Source organism: Podarcis muralis, chromosome 3 (genome assembly GCF_964188315.1).
Source record: "Podarcis muralis chromosome 3, rPodMur119.hap1.1, whole genome shotgun sequence".
Taxonomy (NCBI): domain Eukaryota; kingdom Metazoa; phylum Chordata; class Lepidosauria; order Squamata; family Lacertidae; genus Podarcis; species Podarcis muralis.
In genome coordinates, this window is record NC_135657.1 from 45,236,660 (window position 1) to 45,259,328 (window position 22,669).

The 22,669-nt window shown below is 39.8% G+C and overlaps 1 protein-coding gene across 17 annotated transcripts in view; it reads right to left on the reverse strand.

The window, feature by feature from the left end:
* The window catches only part of RYR2 (ryanodine receptor 2), a 235,952-nt gene that overhangs the window by 103,419 nt on the left and 109,864 nt on the right, over positions 1–22,669 (reverse strand). For 11 of the 17 annotated variants that reach the window (XR_013392185.1, XM_077925763.1, XM_077925761.1 and 8 more), the window contains 13 exons: positions 20,116–20,211; positions 15,106–15,253; positions 14,145–14,353; positions 12,939–13,113; positions 11,265–11,473; positions 9,441–9,787; positions 8,193–8,307; positions 6,155–6,315; positions 4,724–4,883; positions 4,436–4,522; positions 3,720–3,946; positions 1,361–2,150; positions 500–700 (listed from right to left, as the gene is read on the reverse strand). Coding sequence is in view for 16 of the 17 variants with exons in the window: in XM_077925763.1 (XP_077781889.1) it covers positions 500–700; positions 1,361–2,150; positions 3,720–3,946; positions 4,436–4,522; positions 4,724–4,883; positions 6,155–6,315; positions 8,193–8,307; positions 9,441–9,787; positions 11,265–11,473; positions 12,939–13,113; positions 14,145–14,353; positions 15,106–15,253; positions 20,116–20,211 (2,925 nt within the window). In the remaining variant the exon portion in view is untranslated. The remainder of the gene's footprint in view (positions 1–499; positions 701–1,360; positions 2,151–3,719; positions 3,947–4,435; positions 4,523–4,723; positions 4,884–6,154; positions 6,316–8,192; positions 8,308–9,440; positions 9,788–11,264; positions 11,474–12,938; positions 13,114–14,144; positions 14,354–15,105; positions 15,254–20,115; positions 20,212–22,669) is intronic. The other 6 variants (XM_077925766.1, XM_077925765.1, XM_077925768.1 and 3 more) reach the window with 1 other exon arrangement.

The window sequence follows — 22,669 nt, forward strand, 5'->3', positions numbered from 1 at the left end:
CCACAGGCAGTTTTTCCAGGTCATGTGGCCAGCATGACTAAGCCGCTTCTGGCGAAACCAGAGCAGTGCACAGAAACACCGTTTACCTTCCCACTGGAGCGGTACCCATTTATCTACTTGCACTGCATGCTTTTGAACTGCTAGGTTGGCAGGAGCTGGGACCGAACAATGGGAGCTCACCCCGTCGCAGGAATTTGAACCACCGACCTTTCAATCAGCAAGCACAAGCGACACAGTGGTTTAACCCATGACAATTAAATGGAACCTTGATGTATGGAGACAATATATTTCAATATCTGGTGCTTGCTGAAGGTCATCACCTGCTTTAGAGCACCTAGCATCTGGCCGTTTGCTGGAAATACCAAAACAATTCTTCTATTATTATATCTACCAAAAATCTGATGATGTATTGTTCAGGAAAAGCAGTATGCAATGCAAATTGATTCTAACCTTGAACAAAACTTGAATATAAGAAGCTGCCTCCTATTTTATGTTATACCTGTTCCTGTGGTGGAGACCGAAACTCCTTTGTTTTCTTGGCTGTCAGTGCTGCAGACATATTTAATGCCTGCATAACCTCATTGTATCGGAAACGTTGATTCTCTTGAAGTTTTAATACAAAATCATCTGAAAATGCTACAATGGCTTCTATCCGATGGCGTATCTGACAGTCACAAAGGTACTGAAGTAAATGACACATCTGAAAGAGAATGAACAAAGGGGGGAAAGTTACAAAACACAAACTATTAAAATTCAACTAGATATTTTTAAGGGTTAGATGTATGCAAATGACGGGCAACCTCATGGCAAAGAACACTCTTTTCTTTCAGTAATATGTAAGTTTATCCACATCACCCTTATTTTTCTAATTCTCTTTTTGAGTTGTGCTATTTGTGGGTTAGCCCCACACTTTCTAAAACAACCCAAACACCTTTTTCTTTTTGGGATTTTTCAAAGTCTTTGATTTCAAGTTTTCATTATCTCTCGTTCTGAATACTAAAAAAAAGTCTACCCTCTTGCCTTCACATATCTCAGCACAAACCTTTAATTTCTGTTTTGAATCGTTCTGTTCATATAAACTTGTTTGCTTGTATGTGTGAAGTACTTTCCTCCATGGATTGCCTTCAATCCAGAAGGTAAGAGACTCAGGCCTAGGGGACAAAAGTAGTCCTCCAGGCTTCTCTACTTAGCCCTCTGGACTATCCTCAGGCCACACCTCTTACCAGTGCCTTTGCCTGAATGGTAGATGTCCTTGAAGTGATAATGCCTCTTCCTTGCCTGGATGGAGGATAGAGAAATGTGGATGGGTGAACAAAACAGCCATAGCAGATGTCATTACGATGGATTATTTCATGATTACCTGCAATTTCACTGGCTCAGGAAGTTTCATTTGAAGGAGTCCTTCTTCTGGGACCTTCTCTCCTCCTGTCTCCAAATTTAGTCCATCTGCAATTAATTCTTTTTTTGCTATTACTCGAGTCTCGTCCTCATAGACTGAGTCTTCCTTAAAAACACTAGGTTCAATCAGCTGCAATATATGCTTCAGGTCTCCATTATGGAAGATCCCCATTATGAGAAGAGTGTAAAAAAGCTTGATCAAAGGAACAAAGAGAAACTCTGTAGTCCCACCTACTGGATCTCTGACATGGAGGCTGCCCTCTTGAACTGCCTCCGTCAGCATCTCTATGGTTTTAGTCTTCAATATTTCCAGAGGAAATTCAGGACTGTACTGATAACACTCATTGTTGATTCTTACAAAACTGGGAGAGGAAAACTGCATTCTGGGCCGTAGGGAAGTGCTGAGTCCTATGCCAGGTAGGCCATGCTTTTTGTTTTCATCAGGGAACAGAGTAATGCTCTTAGTCTCATCTGTCATGGGAACAATAAATTCATTGTTCATCATCAGCCTTGCAGTAGCGTAAGTATTAAGGTGAATGTCAATTAGAAGATCATAATAGCCGGCACGTAACAAGCCCGGCATATACTTGTTCTCAATTGCATAAAGAAGCTGAGACTCATCCACATGGCTGCACATGGCATGCGCTACTCGATTATTCCCAAGAGCACAAACAGCTGAGTACAGTCTGAGAGTATGGTAGTGGAATTTCAACAATTCTTCTTGTTCTGACAATTCTAAAATGTCTATAGACCTGTGGAAAAGAAAGTTTAATAATAACTTCACTATCTAGGAAAAGTGAAATATTATTTTTTATAAAAATCACTGAGAAGAGGTCAACCCGCATGAGTATGAAAATTGTTGCTTAAGTGAAATGAAAATATACTACTGTTAGAGATGCTTACATATTTTTGTTGCAGCTCCTACTTGTATTAAGTAGGAGCTGCAACAAAAATATGTAAGCATTTTTTACCCTGATCTTCAGCCAAAAAACAGTTCTCAGAGTGGTGCAGAAAGAACAGTAATAAGGTGGTCCCCAACATGCTGTTCAACATATCAATATGACCAACGAAACAATGGGGATCAACTTCATTCCCTCCACCAATTATGGTGTTTTGAAGTTGCTTCTCCCTTTGGCTGGCTCCCTTAGATAACTCTCCGCTTGGCTCAGAATGCTGATGGACAGATTCAAGTTCTGCCAGTTGAGGGTGACAGCAGCTGAAGCTAAACAAAGGCTTCTGAAGGACTGCAGAAGTGTTTGTCCTAAGGAAGTGACAGAACATGGTGCTGCTCCTAATGAGTTGAGGGGGTGAGAACTGCTGGCTGTTTTGGATCCACCCACCAAGCGAATAGCAATGACTAGAAATCACAGCGAGGAAGAAGAACACCATGTTAAAAATTTAAGGCACCCAATGTAGCCTTGCAGGCAAGTCACCACAATTTAAATGATACTAGGATGTTATGCCCCTGTTCCTCAGGAAGACCATCACAGCAAGGGGAAAGCTAACCTGCTCCTATCCCATCCTATCCCATCAACCAGATGAGGCGCAATTGCAAGGAGCTTTCCCCCACTCTCCCTGCCAGAAGGACCACACTGCTCCAAATTCCAATTGCTCTGAGACTTCAGAACTAATGAGAAGAGTATACTGGTCCCATTCATTAGCCTGAGGACCATGGCCCATATGGCTGTGTGTGTTTATTTATGAGGTGCAGTGGGGAGTGTATTACAGTGGTACCTCGGGTTAAGTACTTAATTCGTTCCAGAGGTCCGTTCTTAACCTGAAACTGTACTTAACCTGAGGTACCACTTTAGCTAATGGGGCCTCCCGCTGCCACCGCCGCACAATTTTTGTTCTCATTCTGAAACAAAGTTCTTAACCCGAGGTACTATTTCTGGGTTAGCGGAGTCTGTAACCTGAAGCGTCTGTAACCCGAGGTACCACTGTATTCAGAATATTTTGATTGAAAGGGGGAAACTTCAAAGAGTTGCGTCTAATTATGTCTGTCCATTGATGGAAGACACTTTGATCCACCGGAGGCTTTCAACAGCAGAACAGGGAGGAAGGCAATTTTCACTGATTACCCCTCCCATAACCTCCTGCACTTCATATCTGGTCAAGAGGGTTTGGGGGATGCTTTGGGACAGCATGAGGATGTGGGTGATCTCCCTGATCTAAAGATCCTTGGTCAGTGGACAGGCACCACTGGATACATCCCAAAATTAATAAAATACAGAAACATAAAACTCCGGAAATATGATTTGTAACTGCATGAATGTCACCATAATATTCCACCTTGATTTATAAATGCAAACAAGGAATACCTGTTTTCCTCTGGGATGTGAAGTGACATGAACTGCAAAGGCTCCAGGCACTGTACTGACCAGCCTTGACGTTCACTGATCCGTGATATGTCAACTTTCAGAAAGTGGTTTGGTACTCTACTCCAAAGCACATGTGTCAGAAACTGAACATGCAGACGGGGAGGGCACTGGGGGACTGGGTTTTTGTGCTCACTTTTGAACAGGCCAGCCGACAATGGCATTACATTCTGGAAAGAGCAATGCAGAATTGCAAAAATTAATACTCAAGCAGATGGCAAAGGACAAAGCAAACATTATGCATGAGGAGTCTACAGCCCCCCCCCCCCCTTCTGACTGTGCGCAAAAGGCTTGTGGTTTGCTTGGTTTCCTGGGAGGAAATATACAGTTTTCATGTGAAGACTGACAACATTTATGGGTCCCATGTTTTTGTTTTTATCTTATTATGGAAAGGCTATTGAATACACTGTTTCTTAGCAGCATCCTCCAGAAAAGTCAAGATTTGGGCATAAAGCTACCTAATGATTGAAAAAGAACCGGAAAAACAATCCCCCTCCTCCACGTAGCAATTTTAGGCTTCTGTGAGTAAGTAGGAGGAGAGACCTCTCAACACTATGTGATACTGTTTCAAAGGTTTATGAACTCACAAGAAAAACCCCAATATTACAAACATTCTAAATTCAACAACACAGCACAGGAACAAATGTTTTTAAAATTACCTTTATTCTTCCCAATTCAAATTGGAAAACATTGGGGCTTGTGGCTTGTGCAAATACTGCAGGGAATAATTTAGTGCTTGGTTCAACCTAAATCATGAACAAACAGAAATGCATTATAATTCAAGATGATAAGTGCATGAAACAAGCACAGCTGAGGATGAAATTTCTGGGAAATTTCTCCAAAGTATTATTATTATTATTATTATTATTATTATTATTATTATTATTATTATTAAAGATAAGTCTAGTTATCTGTTCTTGAACAAATGATAACCTAAGAAGAATTACCTGATAATAGGTGCTTAGCTCTTTGCCATTAGCTGTGAAGGACAGGACACCAGTTGCAGCATCAACCGAACAGCCAATCTCAAGCCCATTGTTATTGCGCCCTTGCCCGGGACTCATGCTCTCACCAGCGCATACCATATAGCAGTTGCTGCGTTTGATGCTGTATTTCAAAAGATGAGCAGCATATGAGATACTGTGGAAGCTGAATGTTGCAAAACAAGATCTCAAACTCCATCGGGCTCCTGTGTACACATGGGCACCTGCATGCATAGGGGCTACATTATTCTAACTATGCACTTATGTCCCACTAGAATCATTAGGAATTCACACACCCTTCACTTTCAAGGGCTTGCATCCAATGTCCTAGTTCAGATCATAATTCCAGGCTTCATAAACCATGATTAATGAAGCTGGGAAGCAGTGCAGAGACCAAGGACTCCTCTCTCTCCCTGTGTGCCACTTGTGCGCTTCATTTCTTGCTGGTATTAAACCGAATTTCCCTGTTATGTTGAAAGTGGGGAACTCTAGCTTAATGTCAGCCAATAAGATAGCATAATAAACCTAGATATTATCTAGGCTTGTTAATTAATATTAAGCTAGAGCTCCCTGTTCAGACATAATGAGGAACTCTGGCTTAGCCTGTCAGAAATGAAGGGCTGAAGCAGCACATAAGGGGAAGCACATGAGGGGATGAATGACTGGTCCAATGTTTGTTCCTAGCTTTTATAAAGCCTGAAATGATCATTCAAATTGAACTGCTCTCTATAAATGTGGAGTAATAGCACAGAGCTACATTTAATGTTCTTTAACTACAAAAACAGCAGTCAGTATTTTTCACTACATAGACAGAGAAAGGGTTCTGCAATTTAAGTTCCAAAGGCTACTAAGTGTATTTAGATCACAGTTTGCATTGGATTGAAAAAAATTAAAAACATAAAGCTTCACGAAGCCCTTTACGGAAATAAAATAAAATACAGTGGTACCTCGCAAGACGAATGCCTCGCAAGACAAAAAACTCGCTAGATGAAAGGTTTTTCCGTTTTCGATTTGCCTCGCAAGACGAATTTCCCTATGGGCTTGCTTCGCAAGACGAAAACGTCTCACGACTTTGTTTCCTTTGTCTAAATAATAATTCACAAGATGAAAAATTCGCTAGACGACAAAACTTGCGGAACGAATTAATTTCGTCTTGCGGGGCACCACTGTACATGTCTTCATATCTTCCTCAGGAATTAACTAGACAAAAGGGCAACAGAATGCATTTTTTAAAAGATGATATATTTGGCAAGTGATTATATATAATTTTGAAACATACAAACAAAAATAGAAACATTACGAATCAATAGAGCATCCTTAGTCTTATAATGTAATCCCTATGATGCACAAGTTTTGATATCACATAATTCTGATCTAAAGAGAAACAAAACCAACCTCTCATGAACTTTCCCTTTTTCATCTCCTAGGGTTACAGTAACAGTACGGACTCTATCCAAATCAAAGCTTGTGTCATACTGATGGAAGTCAGATGTAATCCAGCCCACCCAGACATTAGCAGGTTCTTGTCCAGGAAAGATACGCACAGAATAATAATACTGTCAAGAAATTTAAAAAGACCCAAAATATTAATTTTCTGTTTTGAGCAAGAACTTCCTTCTTGCATAAAAAATCCATAGCTGACTCAGAATTGGGAATTAGACAAAACCTATATTGTGTTTTCAATTTCATTTTGTCCCCAAACAGCCCCTTCGTTGACCTACTGGCCAGTACAAATTTTTAAACACTCATCTTTGTAAATTGGTTGAATGGCATGGTCCTGCAAAGTTTTTTCTAATATAAAGTAATTCCATGTCCTGCATGGGATATTACTGGTAGCACTGGCCAATGTGCTTCAACTGTGAAAATACACCATTAAATAACGTCAGTGAAGTTCCTATGTGATAGTAGATTGACTTTAAATATCCATATTGTATTATTTATAGACACCATTGACGAATATGGTGATGAAAGCATTATAAAAGCTATTGACAATTATTATAGTAAAAGCATCTGTACAAAACTGGGTAATTAACAGCTTTGAAACTAACACTGATAATTTGGTAAGATAAGCATTGTACTTGACAAAAAAATCTGTGTGTATATTAGGAAGAGAATGCGAGGAGGACATAATGATGGAAACCCACACCAGATTTGATTAAAACTGGTCTCAAATTTATTGGCTGCAGATTCCAGACCTTTTGGTGTTGCATGGGCAGCCTAATCCTGCCAGGCCAATTGGTGGGGAAGGAATGAAGGCTGCTTTACGACAGCTGATAGTATAAGCCACTCTCTCTGCTTGTCATCACCAACCTGGGAGTGTGGACAGCTATGAGCCCCTACTTCTAAGACTGCTTAAGGGCACCTCACTGGGTCCATCAGGGAACTCACCCCTTGGTTGTGGTGCTGTCCAGTGCCTACAAACTAGTCAGCTAGTTATCAACACTATAATAGCAAGCATATTCTGGTCCAAAAGGTTAAGGGAAACATAGCCCTTGGGATCAGTACTCAACCAGAGGCTCAAATAAGCTGCTTCTCAGCTTAGCTTTTGACCAAAGGTAAAGGTAAAGGGACCCCTGACCATTAGGTCCAGTCGTCGTGGCTGACTCTGGGGTTGCGGCGCTCATCTCACTTTATTGGCTGAGGAAGCCGGCGTACAGCTTCCAGGTCATGTGGCCAGCATGACCAAGCCACTTCTGGTGAACCAGAGCAGCGCACAGAAACGCCATTTACCCTCCCGCCGGAGCGGTACATATTTATCTACTTGCACTTTGACGTGCTTTCAAACTGCTAAGTTGGCAGGAGCAGGGACCGAGCAACAGGAGCTCACCCCGTCATAGGGATTCGAACCGCCAACCTTCTGATCGGCAAGTCCTAGGCTCTGTGGTTTAATCCACAGTGCCACCCACGTCCCAGCTGTTGGCTATCATCTAACAAATGAAGGACAACCGCAGAATATCAAATAGCACTGGGTAAGAAGAAAGCACAAGTCATTGCCCAGATTGGCTCTGAATCTAAAGTCATCAGCAGGCTGGTGTTGAGTGAGGGATTGCAAGAGGTGACATGGCTAAACAATATTACATCCTTTCATCTTCCTCATCCCTCCATGCTAAGTAGAACACGGTAACTCCACTAAAGGTGGGAAACAACCAGCTTTGAAAGTCTACACATCGAATAAAAATTGAACACCAGTACATTTTGGTTCAGCCTTATAGTCAACACAATATAGCAATGATGAGCTAATAATAATAAATAAGGTTATAATTTAAATGTAATTCAGTAGCTGCGGTTCACGGATAAGCAGTTTATAGTCATCTATAAAATTAAAGAATGGTGCCTATGATAATTTCAAGCTGTTTATGTACTATCATAATTGAAAAAACATGGCAATTATCTGAGAAAACACAGTACAAATAGTAACACTAAGTTGCCATACTGTAGATGTTTGCATTAAGTAATCATAATCATCTCTTTCATCAGCTAGGACATCTTCAGTGAGCCTTGCAGAGTGGCTTGAGCTGTAGTCTGGCTTCGTCCTTCTCAGCATAAATCTGTAATATATCAAAATATTTGAGAGAGAATAAATAACCATTTTATAATTTCTGGATACAATGGTTCGATAAACATAATACTAAGCGCTCCATTTGATAAAATCTGTTTATGAGTTTATCAAACCTAGAATATGAAATATTTTTTTTAAAAGGCACACAAACAGTGCTTAACCAAACTCCCCATTATTCAGTTTAATAACACGTCCTTCATAAATCTGCAGGATAACATACCCGTTTGAGTAATTTAGGCATACATTATCCTAGAGATTTGTGAAGAACATATTATTAAAATGAATAATGGTGTCGAAGGGCGGGGGTTGCCTGAGCACAGTTTGCTCACCTTAAAAAAAAAAAATTAGTGTTGCATATATTCCAGTTTTGGAAAGAAGTCTTTAATTGGATAGAAGTCTAATAATCAAGCCATGCCCTGAGTCACAGAAAGATCTTGCTTCTCTGCCCCACCCACCCCAAGCTACCATCCCATCCAACTGTCTGCACCCATTACCTGGCACACATTAAAATTGGTGAAGCCTCATAATGGGAACCCATGGCATTTATGCAGAAACACTGCTGTTGCCCTCCTAGATCAGTTATGGGTGGAGGTTAAGGATGCTGAGGAACAACCAGGTGTGGGGACAAGTAGGGAGCAACTGGGAGGGAAGGAGGGGGGGAAACTGAGATGGAGAAGACAGTGAAGTGACCAGGGGCAGAATGGTGGGGAGGAGACAGAGAGACTGATGTGTATTTGTGTGAATCGCTTGGGGTGCTGGGAGAGGGGTCACATGTGAAAAAAAAGAGAAAAGAAATAGTTTAGTGGCTGGGAGTGATCCTGAGAGAGAAAGGAGGAGGGAGTGTTGTATTTCAGAATGGATAATCCTGAAATAGGGGGGGGGGTGATCCTAAGAGAGAAAGGGGCAGGGTTGGGGATGGGTGATCCTAACAAAGAAAGAGATGCTGGATTTGAGAAACAACCCAGAAACAATATTTGAAGTCTACACTGAATTATCCAGCAGCAACAGGCACTGATTCTATGATGCAGAGGCAATTCCCAGAGAACAGTAAGCAGGAAATTTGCATGACCTTGAAAGTAAACAGTGTGGTTAAAATACCACAGAGAGATCAAACCACTTGACCTTTGCTTGAGGCGTGAAGGTTTCTCTTGTGTGTAGTCTTTATGATTATTGAACTCTGATTTTACAGCTTCTTTTTCTATACGATCAGGTACAAGGTGACCATGAGCAGTCTTCATAAGAACTTCAAAGTCAGAATCTGCATCATAATCATCCAAGTCATTCTTTGGTCCAAGGCGGCTGGAACTGGGCACTCCTCCTCCAGGCATTTTAGAGAATACTTCTGCACATTCAATAGGCATGCTGAGCCGATAGAACATGATTTCTGTTTTACTATTCTGAGACCCAAAGGACTTCTGTGTGACCTTCAAGCATGGGGAGCTGTCCGCAGTACCATCTATTCTTGTAACCTACCAAATGCAAAAACTAAAATGTAAAATTAATGAAAAATGTAAAATTGAATGCACATTTACTTGCATTCAAAGGTTTTTAATAGCAAGTAAATATTAAAATATTAATATGAGCATCACTGATGCATTTATAACAAGTTAGCAAGGTAAGATTACTATTAGTACAAGCTGCCCATTAGAGCATCAACAGCACAATTAAAAATTTAACCCTCCAACAGTTGCAAAAAGCACTTTAGTAATCTAATATTTAGGTAAAAAATACAGCAGTCAAGTCTTGGTTTTAAAAATGAAAACTGGCTTCCTTTCAGCCTAGCTGCATCTTTACCTGCCTTACACCAGACATCATATACTACATCATATATGTGTAGGGCAGGTGGGTGTGGCTTGGCTGAAACTGCCTCTTGGGCCCAATGGACAATCCTGTGGGTCTAATTAGGCCCATAGACCAGAGGTCCCCCACTGCTGCTTTGTTTTAACCCCACAATGCTTTAGGGGACAGATCCCACAGGGATATATAGACTAGGTAAACTTTTCCCACCTTCATAATCTAGATCCGTCTTTTTCAACCTTAGGTCCCCAAGTGTTGTTGGACTACAACTCTCCTCATCCCTAGTTAGCAGGACTAGCGGTCAGGGATGAGGAGAGTTGTAGTCCAACAACATCTGAAAGAAAATAAAACAAAGCACATCCAAGTACTGAGTGATATCTACATGGCATGGGGGGGGGGAATCTAATTTAATACCACAATTGTTGCTTTATGTACTGGAGAGGGGGTATCTGAACTACACCTTTCAACCTGGAAGGATGGCACAATGGGGCTTGCCACTGAAGCAGCCTTTCTCAACCTGTGGGTCCCCAGATGTTATTGAACTACAACTCCCATCACCCCTAGCTAGCAAGGCCAGAGCTCAGGGATGATGGGAGTTGTAGTCCAACAACATCTGGGGACCCACAGGTTGAGAACCGCTGCACTGAAGGCTTGCAACCCTGCATTAGGCATCAACAGTTTGCAGTAAAATAAACTTGGGGATTGCACCTATGCAAAGATGCCTTTTGCACTCACTGAGAAGAGAGCTTAGCATACTGAATTCCACCAAGAAACATTGCAACCATGTGCAGGTTTATTCAGAAACAGGGATGTAGGAGAATTCTGCTCTGAGGAGACACTTTCCACCTGCTCATTCAGTGTTCAGGAATGGAATTCACTGAAGTGAATGCAATGTGCATTTATTCGTATAACTTTTTATTAAAAAATCTGCAAGCTTTACATAATTAATTACTTTGTTATGGTTCTGCAGAAGAATGGAATCAACACAGGCTAGGATGAATAAATGCCAAAATGAACATTTCTAACTTTGTTCAGGCCTACACAAAAGTAAGTCCCCACTGAGCTAACTCCCTGATTAGTGAGTGCAAAATGGAATTCTATATCAAGTCTCTGCCCAAGCCCACAAAATGAACTGAAGATATATCAAACCTCAATATGTTCATGATTTGGTGGTACTGGGAGAAACTGAGGTAGTCTCTTGCTCAGCCATATGGTGATGTCCCTGTTTGTATTCACCGCAAATGGTTCGTAGCCTTCTTGCAAACCACAAATAGTGAAATATTTCAAGGTGCTCACTTCTTTGCCAAAGTTCATTCTGCCCACTTGTGATAATCCCAGGCTACATGCAGGTATAAAGCCTGCCAAAACAAAACAAAAACAGATGCAATCCATGAATCATAAATATTCAAAAAATTGTTTTATTTATTTACCCCTCCCCCCACAAGCCAAAAGAACAAGTCTCTGAAATATATAATATCATAATTTTATCTGGATAGGAAAATGCATGCAAAAATATATAAATTCAGTACTCATGTGGAACTCCCTATATTGAAAAGGGCAAATTAGCCATATATAATATCATTCCTGGAAACAGACTTCTCAGCAAAGTAAATCAATGGTGTCAAATGTTCATTGCCACATCTGAATAGAGTCCCGGCTCCGCTAAATGCTGTAAAAATACTGCTCCTCAGTTGTATTCTTATAATTTAATGTAAATTGCCTTGGGAATCAGTTGATCAAAAGGTGGAGTATAAAATAAAACTTTTTCCCACATCCATATATCTTGGACGTCTTCTTTTAAGACTTTCAAATTCCGTTTGATGTTAGATTAAGAATAATAATAAATGTAGCTAGGAACAAAGCCCCAGCTGCACTTGTCTAAATTGTTGCCATTGGGATAAAACATTGTCAGTAGGGTGGGGGAGCAATTTTAACTTACCATATATCCCTTCTTAAGAGAGGAAATCACCTCCTCCAGGTGGAAGGCAGAGCCCACTTCTGACTTCACCTGGGTGGGGAGCTTTCCATCCCTCCCAAAATGAACCTAGTGGGCAGAAACCCTCAACTCACAACACAACTGAACAAAAGAGGAAGTTGCTGAAATGAACATGAACACGTTCAAGCTTAGAACAAGAAATTAAAGATGTGGAGAGGAAAATTCCTCTTAGACCCTGGACTACTGCAACTGCATGTGGCTATGAATATAGTTAGGGTGAAAATAAGCAAATAGACTGCTGTCTGGTCTGTCTCAAGAAAAGTAATTTGTGCAACTCAACTCAGCCAGCAGCCTGGCAAATCTCCAACACAGGGTGTCCACTAATAAAGGTCAAAGAGGAAACAGCAGCTCTAGTAGAATGCAAAGGTCCCTCCTGTGAGGGGGAGCTTAGTCATTCCATAGAATAATTGCAAAGTCATGCAAATAGGTGTGTTCAGTCAAGGTCCATGTACAAGATAGTCCCAGACTTCGTTCTACCCCATTCATTGATGTAAAATTCAGCAGCGACATTGTTCATGGCCATGAGGATGACCTTGCCAAACACTGCTGGGAAACATTTAATATTTATTTACTTACAGAGGTGTTTTTTGTGGAGCTGCTCAGGTGTATATTTTCATTAAGGTCATGTGGATGACATGTTAAAAGACTTTTTCCTATAACAGTAAGACTTGCCACCAAAGCCAGTTAGCTGCATAAAATAGTTTAAGAACTTACTATCACCAGCAAGTTGTGTGCCGTTTATTGCTGGAACAATTATTTTCTCAAAATGTGCCTTATGTATTACGAAAATAAATAAAAACTTTATTAAGAGGGGGAAAAGAACTTACCATCACCAACCTCAAAGTCCTTGAATGCTAGCTCGGAACCCGAGTCATCAAGAAGGATTTCTCCATTCAGAGTGAACATCATGGTGCGCTCATTCAAGTCAACCATACAGCCTACAATATCCCCTGTCAGCCAAGAACGGCCAAAATGCTCATTTCCCTGGTGCCACCGTTGAGCCTGGGTAATAAAGGATTTCATTATTTGAATGAAAGGCAATTAAGAGGACTGTGCCTCCAGTGTATGACTAATAAGCATCCCCAAAGATAAATTAACATGGTACTACAATTAATACTGTCATATAGCATTCTGCAAGTATTTGCAAGCAACTGTTGGACTGCAAATCTTACAATTAGTATTGTGAAAGGTTAACAGTATTAGTGTTAAAAGCATCAAAAGATTTGTAGGGCATATTGTCATTTCAACACAAACAACAGAAGCAGAATCCAAAGAATATCTATTTCATTTGAATAATTATAAGTTCATTGTAAGCCAACTGATTTGCTTTGCTTTTTTGCAAATTATCATTTATTAGTGTGATAGTCTCCTGGATGTTGGCTGGCTGGAACCCTGCACCAGAGAATTCATGTTAGTAGTTGAGGAGGCACTGCAACATTTTGTTCCTTGACATATGATTGAGACAGGAGCAGCTGAAGCATGGAAAGTGTGTTAGTTGGGGAGGGGGGAAAAACAACAGCGAGCAGAAGGAGAGAGACCATTGACCTGCTCAACCCTGACAGCATAAATATCAGAGGGGAGTAGAGTTGCAGAATACATGCCCTAGTGGTAGTCCCCTTCCACCTTGCAGGGACTAAAGGGGAATATTTCAGAAGAGGAGGGACGGTAAAGAATTCCCTCTTCTTTGCTCTCCATAGCTGATCCTCACCCACCCAGTACACAGATAGAAAATGCTTAGGTATATAGTACAGAACAACCTTGATTGGGGGGGGGGGATGTGCTTTAGAAATAGCTACCATTAAGATTAGCACTCATATATACTGCATACACATATCACTGTCCCAGGGTACAGCTTGTGGGTTGCAGTAGGCAACTGGCTCCATTTCTGAGCCAGCAGTAGACTCCTTCCTCAAGTCACTATTTTGCAGCATGACCAGACTCTAGCTCCTGGACTTTGACATTCTAGTACAAAACAAAATAGAACCCGCAAGTCTAAACTCAACCCAAAGATGGATGAATGAATAAATACGTACCTTGAATCCATCAAAAACAAATGCTTGTTCATCTGATCCAAGCTCTTGATCCGGTTGACAACCTGGCTTGGCCCAACCAACCCTCATGTCTCCTGCGGTCACTACTTCAAACTCAAAATACCACTTTCCTGTTTTCACTGCATACGTCTTCTCTGTGCGGAAGATCCTAAACCTTTCCATCATACCACAGAATACATCTGGTCTTGCAGCTGCAAATTTAAAATATAATAAACATTTATTTATTTTTTGAAAATAGGAAAGTAGCTGATTGAAGGCGCTTCATCATTGTGGAGGTCCCAGCTTTGCCCAGTTACCCATGAGCAACTTTCATTGAACACAAAAGGTCTTCATTTAGAGTAAACAAGCATAGGATTGCAGTATAAACTCCTGATAGTGAAATATGTTTCGGATAACACCTCACTTGAAAAATGTTGTGTAATAAGAAATCTTGCTTAAGCAGAGGATATAATACTAGAAAACAAAACGAAAACCAGATCTGAGATAGGTATTAATGCCAACTACAGGAGCTAATGGGGAAAGAATGAGAACATAAATAAGAAATAATGTTTACAATTTTTCCTTTTATTTATTCATTAGGATGATTTCCTTTAAGAACTAATATACCATTCTAACTGAATTGGAAACAACTTCCAGCATGGTAAGAGAATTGTCAAAATCAAGGAATCATGACCGAATTGAGATTTGACAGCTAAAGATGCAATCCTAACCCCACTAAGGCCCAAATAATTTCAGTAGGACATATGTCTGAGTTGACATGGTTAGGATTGCAACCTAACATTCTTAACCATACCCAGCTTCCATGGGGCATTCCTAAATTCTGTTAGTATGTAGCACACTTTAAGAATTTGAATTTTTTTATATATAAAAGTTGCATAGTTGTGATGAAAGCACTTGTATTATTGGCCTCATGTGCTTATTTTAAAAAGCAGCATTTCAATACCATGGTCTTGATCAGGAGCCTCAAGGTTATAACCATAGCCAATGAGGGTACGAACTGCTTCCCGGAGACTGTCTTTGTTTGATTTCTTGGTGCGATCATCAAGAAGGGCATAGGGCACAAGTCGAGGGTTTCGACGGTTCTTCACATCCTGAAGAAAGATAAAAGTAATTAATTACAAAGTCAAGTTTTAGCAAATTTTGTAAGATTTCTTTTTTTAAAAAATATTGTGTATTAGAAGATCAGGACTGAACCAAAATATCTGATGTTTAGACAAAGAGCAATTAATTGGTACAATGAATATTGTACTTAAAAATTGGGCTAATTCTGTAAAAATCACAAATATATAAGTATACTACTTATTTAGTGTTTATACATACACACACACACACACACACACACACACAAACACACATAATTTGTTGTGTGTGCATATATATATATATGCTTCTTTTGAATCAGCTTTCATACTTTGGTTCAGATATCTGAACACAATATATCTGTGTATGCCACCAGGCAGAAGAGGTGTCTGTACAAACATACCAGAGTTTTTATCTTCAAAATATGCACACCTGGGAAAAGATTGAGCTACTTGTATTTTTAAAGGGGGGGGGATTATTTCCCCTATTTTGTACTGTGATATCTGAATGACATTACAAAAACTGTTTCAGGATAAGCAGTCCTTGCATAATATAGCAGTAGCAGAGCTATTTTCCAAGGCAAAAAGCAAAGCACCAGAACCATTATGACTTGGATTACTGTTTGTTTGCTATAGCCAAAGCAGAGAAACCATGCTATGTGTTAGGCAACCTGACATGTATGCAAATAATCAAAATGTTAATGTTCCCATTTACTCAGAAAGGGTTCATTTCACTAAAAGGCATTTCTCTGTGAGAAAATATCCTTTTAGTATATGTATTAGAACAGGGCCCAACAACCTTTCTGGATCAGTGAGCACATTTCAGATTATGAGAAGGTGCTGGGGATGCCAGGCACAAAATAGTTACCATGGAAGAATGGCCTAACATAAAATGGCAGCCATAGGAGGCATGGCACAAAACCAAATTAGTGTACAGTTATTGCTATTCCCCCACCCGAATAACTTCATGTTTGCTGTCAGATGTCAACTGTGTTCTGCTGGTTCTGATTGTGGAGACTGATTCCCCTGAACACACAAACCCCCACACAAAAATGCTGTTACTGTTCCCCAGTACCAGGAAAAAAATATACAAAGTGACCACATCACACACATTCACACACACACACACACACACTCACCACATGAATCTCTCTCTTACACACACACACACACACACACACACACACACACACACACACACTTAACATGTACAGAGTCACATAACCATCTCTCCCTCTCTCATACAGATTAAACATACAGGCTGCATACCTCTCTCTCTCTCTCTCTCTCTCTCTCACACACACACACACACACACACACACACACACACACACCACATACATCTATCCTCCTCTCTCTGCCCAAGGGCATCTCTCAATTACACAAACACCCACCCATTCAGAAAAGCACCTCCAAAGGTGAAGGAAGTGCCTGCTACTTCTTTTTCATCCAAAAAAAATGCATGAGGACCATCAACCTGGTGCCCATAGGCACCACTGGGTTGGTGATCCTTATAATAAAACCATGCAACTTATGATTAACCAGATTCACTCTGAGCCCTATAAATACCTTTTCCAATAAACAAGATACTGTGAGGTTTATCCCTTTTGCTTCGCCCTCAGAGGCGCACTCCATTGTCTCTCAAGACAGACGGATGGCAACAACAACCATCTTTCATTCTTTGTTTCCCAGGGACCTTCAAAGGGTATAGCGAGCCTACATTGCCATGCAACATCTATTTCCTTTGGTGGACAAAAGTGAACCTAGTAATGCATCTATTTTGGTTTGTCTTCATTATAGTTGAAGAAGGTATGACAAAGTACGAGGAGCTGCGACCTGGTCCAAAATGGAGGCAACCAAAGCCATGGATTGTCAAAAGAAGCTCTATTGCCATGAGCAAATCAGCCATTGTGCCATGTGCTACAGCAGATGGAACAAGATGTATTTTCACCAGCTAGCCAGAATCTCTCATTTCATGGTGAATCCAGTTCTAGTCACTCTTTGTTGTGTGAGCATAGAGGAAGATGGACATTCCCATTTGCATTAAATGTAACTATGAAGTTCAACATGAGAACATCGTGATGCATGTCAAGCACCAAAATGAGCATCTGTATCAGTTGCGCGTGCAAATCTGCTTTGATGGACTGTGGTGTTATGATGTGGATGAAATAACAATCCACATCATAACACCACAAGATAAAATGTAACCAATGCTACCACACCCATCCATGATTTCTGACACTGATATTTGTTATTGACAGCCATCTTTGATAAGAAGAGGAAAATGGGGTGGGGATGGAACTCATTGCTATTTAATTCCATACTACTTTTCAGATACCTGAATATTGTTGAATGTCTTCTTTTGTATAGCACCAATCCTGAGGAACTGAAATAACTGGAAGGCTATGAAATTACACCTCTAGACCTAACATTTGTAGGGGACAAAGTCCTATCATCATTTATATTTTGTCCTTTGTGCACAATTTATTTTTACCTTATTCTAATACCATAATTTTTGCTCACTGACTTACCCTTTTACTAAATCTTAGAAGTCTAACGAAGTGAAAATTATTATTATTTTAACTTCAGCACTGTATGTACCAAACAAAACTTGAAGTGAAAGTTTTGGTTAAGAGATTGAACAAATTAACAAAATAGAAATTTTTCCTTCTAGGGAAGGGGTTTAATAACGAATAATTTATTAAGAATTGTTAGTGCAATAAATAGTGTCTGCACCGGTACTGTCACACCATCACAAAACATGGAATTATATCAGCAGGGATGTTCCAGCAGGAGTGAAGGGAGACGTGACTACCTGCCTTACAGAATTGGATGCAGTTTGGTTGTTTAGTGACATCAGTTTACAACTATATCTCTAGAACAGTATTTCCCATATCTGAGTTCCCACACACTGTAGGACAAAAACTATCATCCCCAACCATTTACCATGCTGGCTAGAGATAATGAAAGTAGGGGATTCGGGGTTGGAGAAGACTGTTTTAGAACATGCTCATAAAACGGATGCCTACAATCTGGATGTGTTAGTTTTTGTTGGCTTCTCTAAGATACCTAGATGGCCAGCATAAGAAGCAGAATTCTAAACTAGATGGCATTCTTCTTAGGCTATCGAATATTATGTAGCTTAATCATGTTTCATGTTTCAATTGAACTCCAGAGAAAATCAAGCTTTCACCTACCCAATAACATTTTGAAAATCCAAGTTTACAGTTCACTCCAATATATCAATAGACTGACATTGGAAGCCTATAATCAAATACAAGCATGAGAAACAGCCAGTAGACCTAACAGTAACGTAGAGATCTCACTCCATCTCTACCCTTGCAGTAATCTTGGACAGTTATGTCAATTTATCATCTGGGGAATTTCTACTCACAGCACCCCATGCTACCCTACAGAATATCATAGGGTGGTGACCCAAGAATAGAGATTTTCTGCTGTTGCCCCTGTACTATGGAAATCCCTTCCATCTGCCACATGTGAAGTAGCAACTATCAATTGCTTCAGACATCTTGCAAAGACTCTTCTATAAGACTGGATCCTGTTTTATATGACTGAATATTCTGAATTTCTGTTTTATTCAATTTTATATGTTTTTTGTGTTTTTCCATTGCTATTTTACTGGTTTTAGGCTGTGTTTTTGTATGAAAGCTATACTGCTAGTTTTTTTTAAGACTGTACACCACTTAGAGATTATTTTAAATGTTAAGCGGTATAAAATTGAACTACCACAAGGGTATTTGCTTTATAGCTTGCATTAGTCTCCTGTGATAGCAAGGGTCTGGACAGGTTGCTTATACAGCAACCATTTCTAAGATCTACCATACATCTTAGAAAAATTAAAATATCTTAGAAAACTTAAAATATTTCACAACAAAGCTTTTAGACTTAAGGATGTTTGTGCACTACACACTCTTGCTCCAGATACTCACCTGGTGCCTTTTCTACAAAATTTAACCTTCCTTTCACTTCAGAATTCTATGGGAAGTGCTGAATGAGCAAAGTTCTAAGAAACTCATTGCAACACTTAACAACAGCCTCTTATAAAGAGAGTAGTTACAACAACTTGAAATGTGTAAGAAAGCAGTCCTCTCTTTTTTATGAGATGTACTTAATAACTGAAAAGGAAAACGGGTGTCATTGCTTTTTTCCTACTTTTTTTCATAGATTCAATGCCATAAATCTAGTATATAATGAACTGCAGCAACTGCATTTTAATAAAAGATAGAAAATGTGAAAGTACATAGGATCCAGTGGTCCAATCCTGATGGCTAAACCTGGGGCTTAGCTACTAAAGGCAAACTGGATTTTAGTCACAAATCTACCTCTTCATAACATGCACTGTTTTCATAATTTAGATGGATTTTGAAATATACTGTTGCAATTAGTAATTAATTAAATACATGCTATATTTTAAATCTTATAAGATTGTATTGATTCAAATATGACCTAAAATATGATACATCCTCCTATAAAGGGACACTGTCAAGTATTTTCATTAAGTTCAGAATTTATTTTGTGTTTGATCCAATAGTTCCCTTCTGTACACAAGAGGGGTCCTTTCATGAATGCAAGGGCCTTCAATCCAGTTTAGGCTCTCGCTAATGGAAGGGGTGGTTTTCACGCATTCCCCCTTGATGTTTCCTGTGCTGTTCTGGAGGGTCCCCAAGCCACTGGAGCAGATTTTCAGGGGTACAGGAGGGAGCGGGTATCACTGAAAATCACCTCTCCCCCTTCCATTAGCAGATGTTGGAGTGTCCTTTTGGTGGTCAGAACACTGGCAACACTAGAGCTAACCTTTTACCATTGCAAACCAATGCACTTTTAAGAAGCTGTGCCTTACTTACAGTACTTACTTGTTTGTGATCCCTGCCATCAATGCTGTCAGCACAGTTCTGTGAAGAGGGCATACTAAATAACGTGTGGTCCTTCTGCTGGCTGGCTGGCTGGCTCTGCAGCAGCAGAATAAAAATACTGTGTACAATCATGCATAAACAGCAGCTATTGCTCTTGAAAGGTTCCTTGGAAAGAAGTGGTGGATTCCATAGAAGAAAATAAGGGATTTCCTGAATAGATTCTAACAACAGAAATGAGTAATGATAGGGACATAAACTACTTGACAGTATCCCTTTGATTTTCAGTACGGAAAATAAGAAGAATTCAGCAAAGCATCTGGGTCCATCATTCAGTGAGATTGAGTTTACTTCTTACAGTAGTTTCCATGATTGATTAAAGGTGGAACTAGACCATGAGAGGGACACAGAGCTGCCACTGTCCTGTGGCTCTTCCCTCTTGTTTAATGCATGGTACGACATGGCAAGAATGCATTTGTCTACTACCAATTCCCTCCTTGACTTCATCAACTGTCACTGCAATGATACCACATCATATCACATGTTGTGTTAAACAGCACAGAGAAGGAAGGTGACATATATTTCTACCCTAAGTGTCTTTCGCAAGTTCTTTCCTACAAATGGCATGCATTGAAAGATTGTTCCTTAATATGATTTCTTCACTTGCTAGAAAAAGAGCTATGCATCAAAGCACTTCGAGCCAACATATTGTACTGTAACATCTCACAGTAAAATCCAGCTATGACAAATGTAACCAGTGATATACTCCAGTAAAGAAGCTAGGCAGAAGCGTTAGTACAGATATCAAATAAAGGGAAGCAATGTGTTTATGAAAAACGAAGATTAGAGTCATACTACCTTTTTTCTCTCTTCACAATCCTTTTCATAGACCAGCCACATTTATTGTTGCCAAATCCAACTGTCCTCTCAAATTTTTTCAGACCTAATTTGCAGAGATTTTTTTTTCCTGGCTACAAAATGTAACTGAAGCACCAGCCTATTTAGTGTAATCAAGGATTCAATACGAAGTTGGAAAAAATATAAGAAGTAGCAAAAAGTAGATATGCCTATTATCTACTCATTTCATCCCACTGGAACTGTCCCAGTCTAGTTTTGGAATGTTTTTCTGTGCATTCATTTGAATGGGGAACACCTGGAAGCTGGGGGAAAATTGGAGTGGTATAACTGATATTGGGACGCTCGCCAATTAAAAAAAACCCCACACAGCCTTGGTCTGTAGAGGGTCTCAAGTCAGATTTTCTGGGTCAACACACGTAGACCTAGCTTGTTTGAAATTTTGCTGGCCCAAGTCCATGTGCCAGGCTTCCATCAGTCCTGGGTAGGCTTGGCTATCCTACACATCTTCTCTGCCCACACCCCAACCTACTTGGGCATGCCAACCCACTTTGTACATCTCCTGGTTTAGACTAATCTTGGCTCTGGCTTATTGCAGGTAGCATAGTCTCTAAAGAGGGCTCCAATTCAAACATTTCCAGTATCCACAGCTTAAAACTTTTCAATGCAACGGTTGGTTGTGGTGCTAATTTACCACATTCCCCATGTCATATATCTGTCATGAGTAGCTATCAAGAATGCAATGTTACTTGGAAGCTAAGCTCCACTGATTTTAAGAAGCTTCAGAGGTAGGCTTAAGATTGCAGGCCAAGTTACAAAAAAATATTTTTAAAAATAGCAATATGAGAAATATTTGACAGAAACTGTGGCCATTTATTTATCTCTATTGTAAAGACTACAGCGGCCTTCATATTTTCAATCAAAATATCTCTAAGAAATGAAATATGAAATGCTAAATTAATCAACCAGAATATTGATAGATGCTTAACGCATTGTTTACTGAAGTACTATGTACAACTGTGTTCAGTCATTATAATTCATATTAGGGCTCACAAGGACTCATTCCATGGCTCTTTTGAATGACTAGGTCATTCCTGAATAATGGGAAGTGATACTTAATGGGATTGCATTGAAACACATTTAGAACAGTTCCTCTCATTACTCAGTATCTAGTTTTAGGAGAACAGTTTATAGGTTAGAAAAAAATTTATGCTCAAACACTATTATTCTCACTACTTTCTCTGTAGAATAAGAGAGAAACTCCCATTTCCGCCCACTCACCACCCATAGTTTTGCAGCCTTTATAGCATCCATGTATTTTCTGATGGATGATGAAAATTGTGCAAATAAATCCCAGGAAAATGTTTTTAGGGTTTTATCTAGATTTCTGCTTTTTTTTTAATCACAAGAAAACTTGACTCTAGAGCTCATCAGTTCCCAAATTTCCATCAATAATGTAGTTGAATAAGAACTCTGGACATTTCTACAAATGGTGGACATTCCTGCTCTGGAAAGAATGATGTGGAATGCCAACTTATTTCCATCATTACTACATGAAATCCTCGCTGTGGTATATAACCACATACTATGTTGAAACTTTTATTGGTGGAAATGTTTATTGTGGGAAAATAGTCAGCAATAACACAGAAACAGAAATACAATGGAGTGGTGCCTACAATAATACAGGGAATGCAGGAAAGCA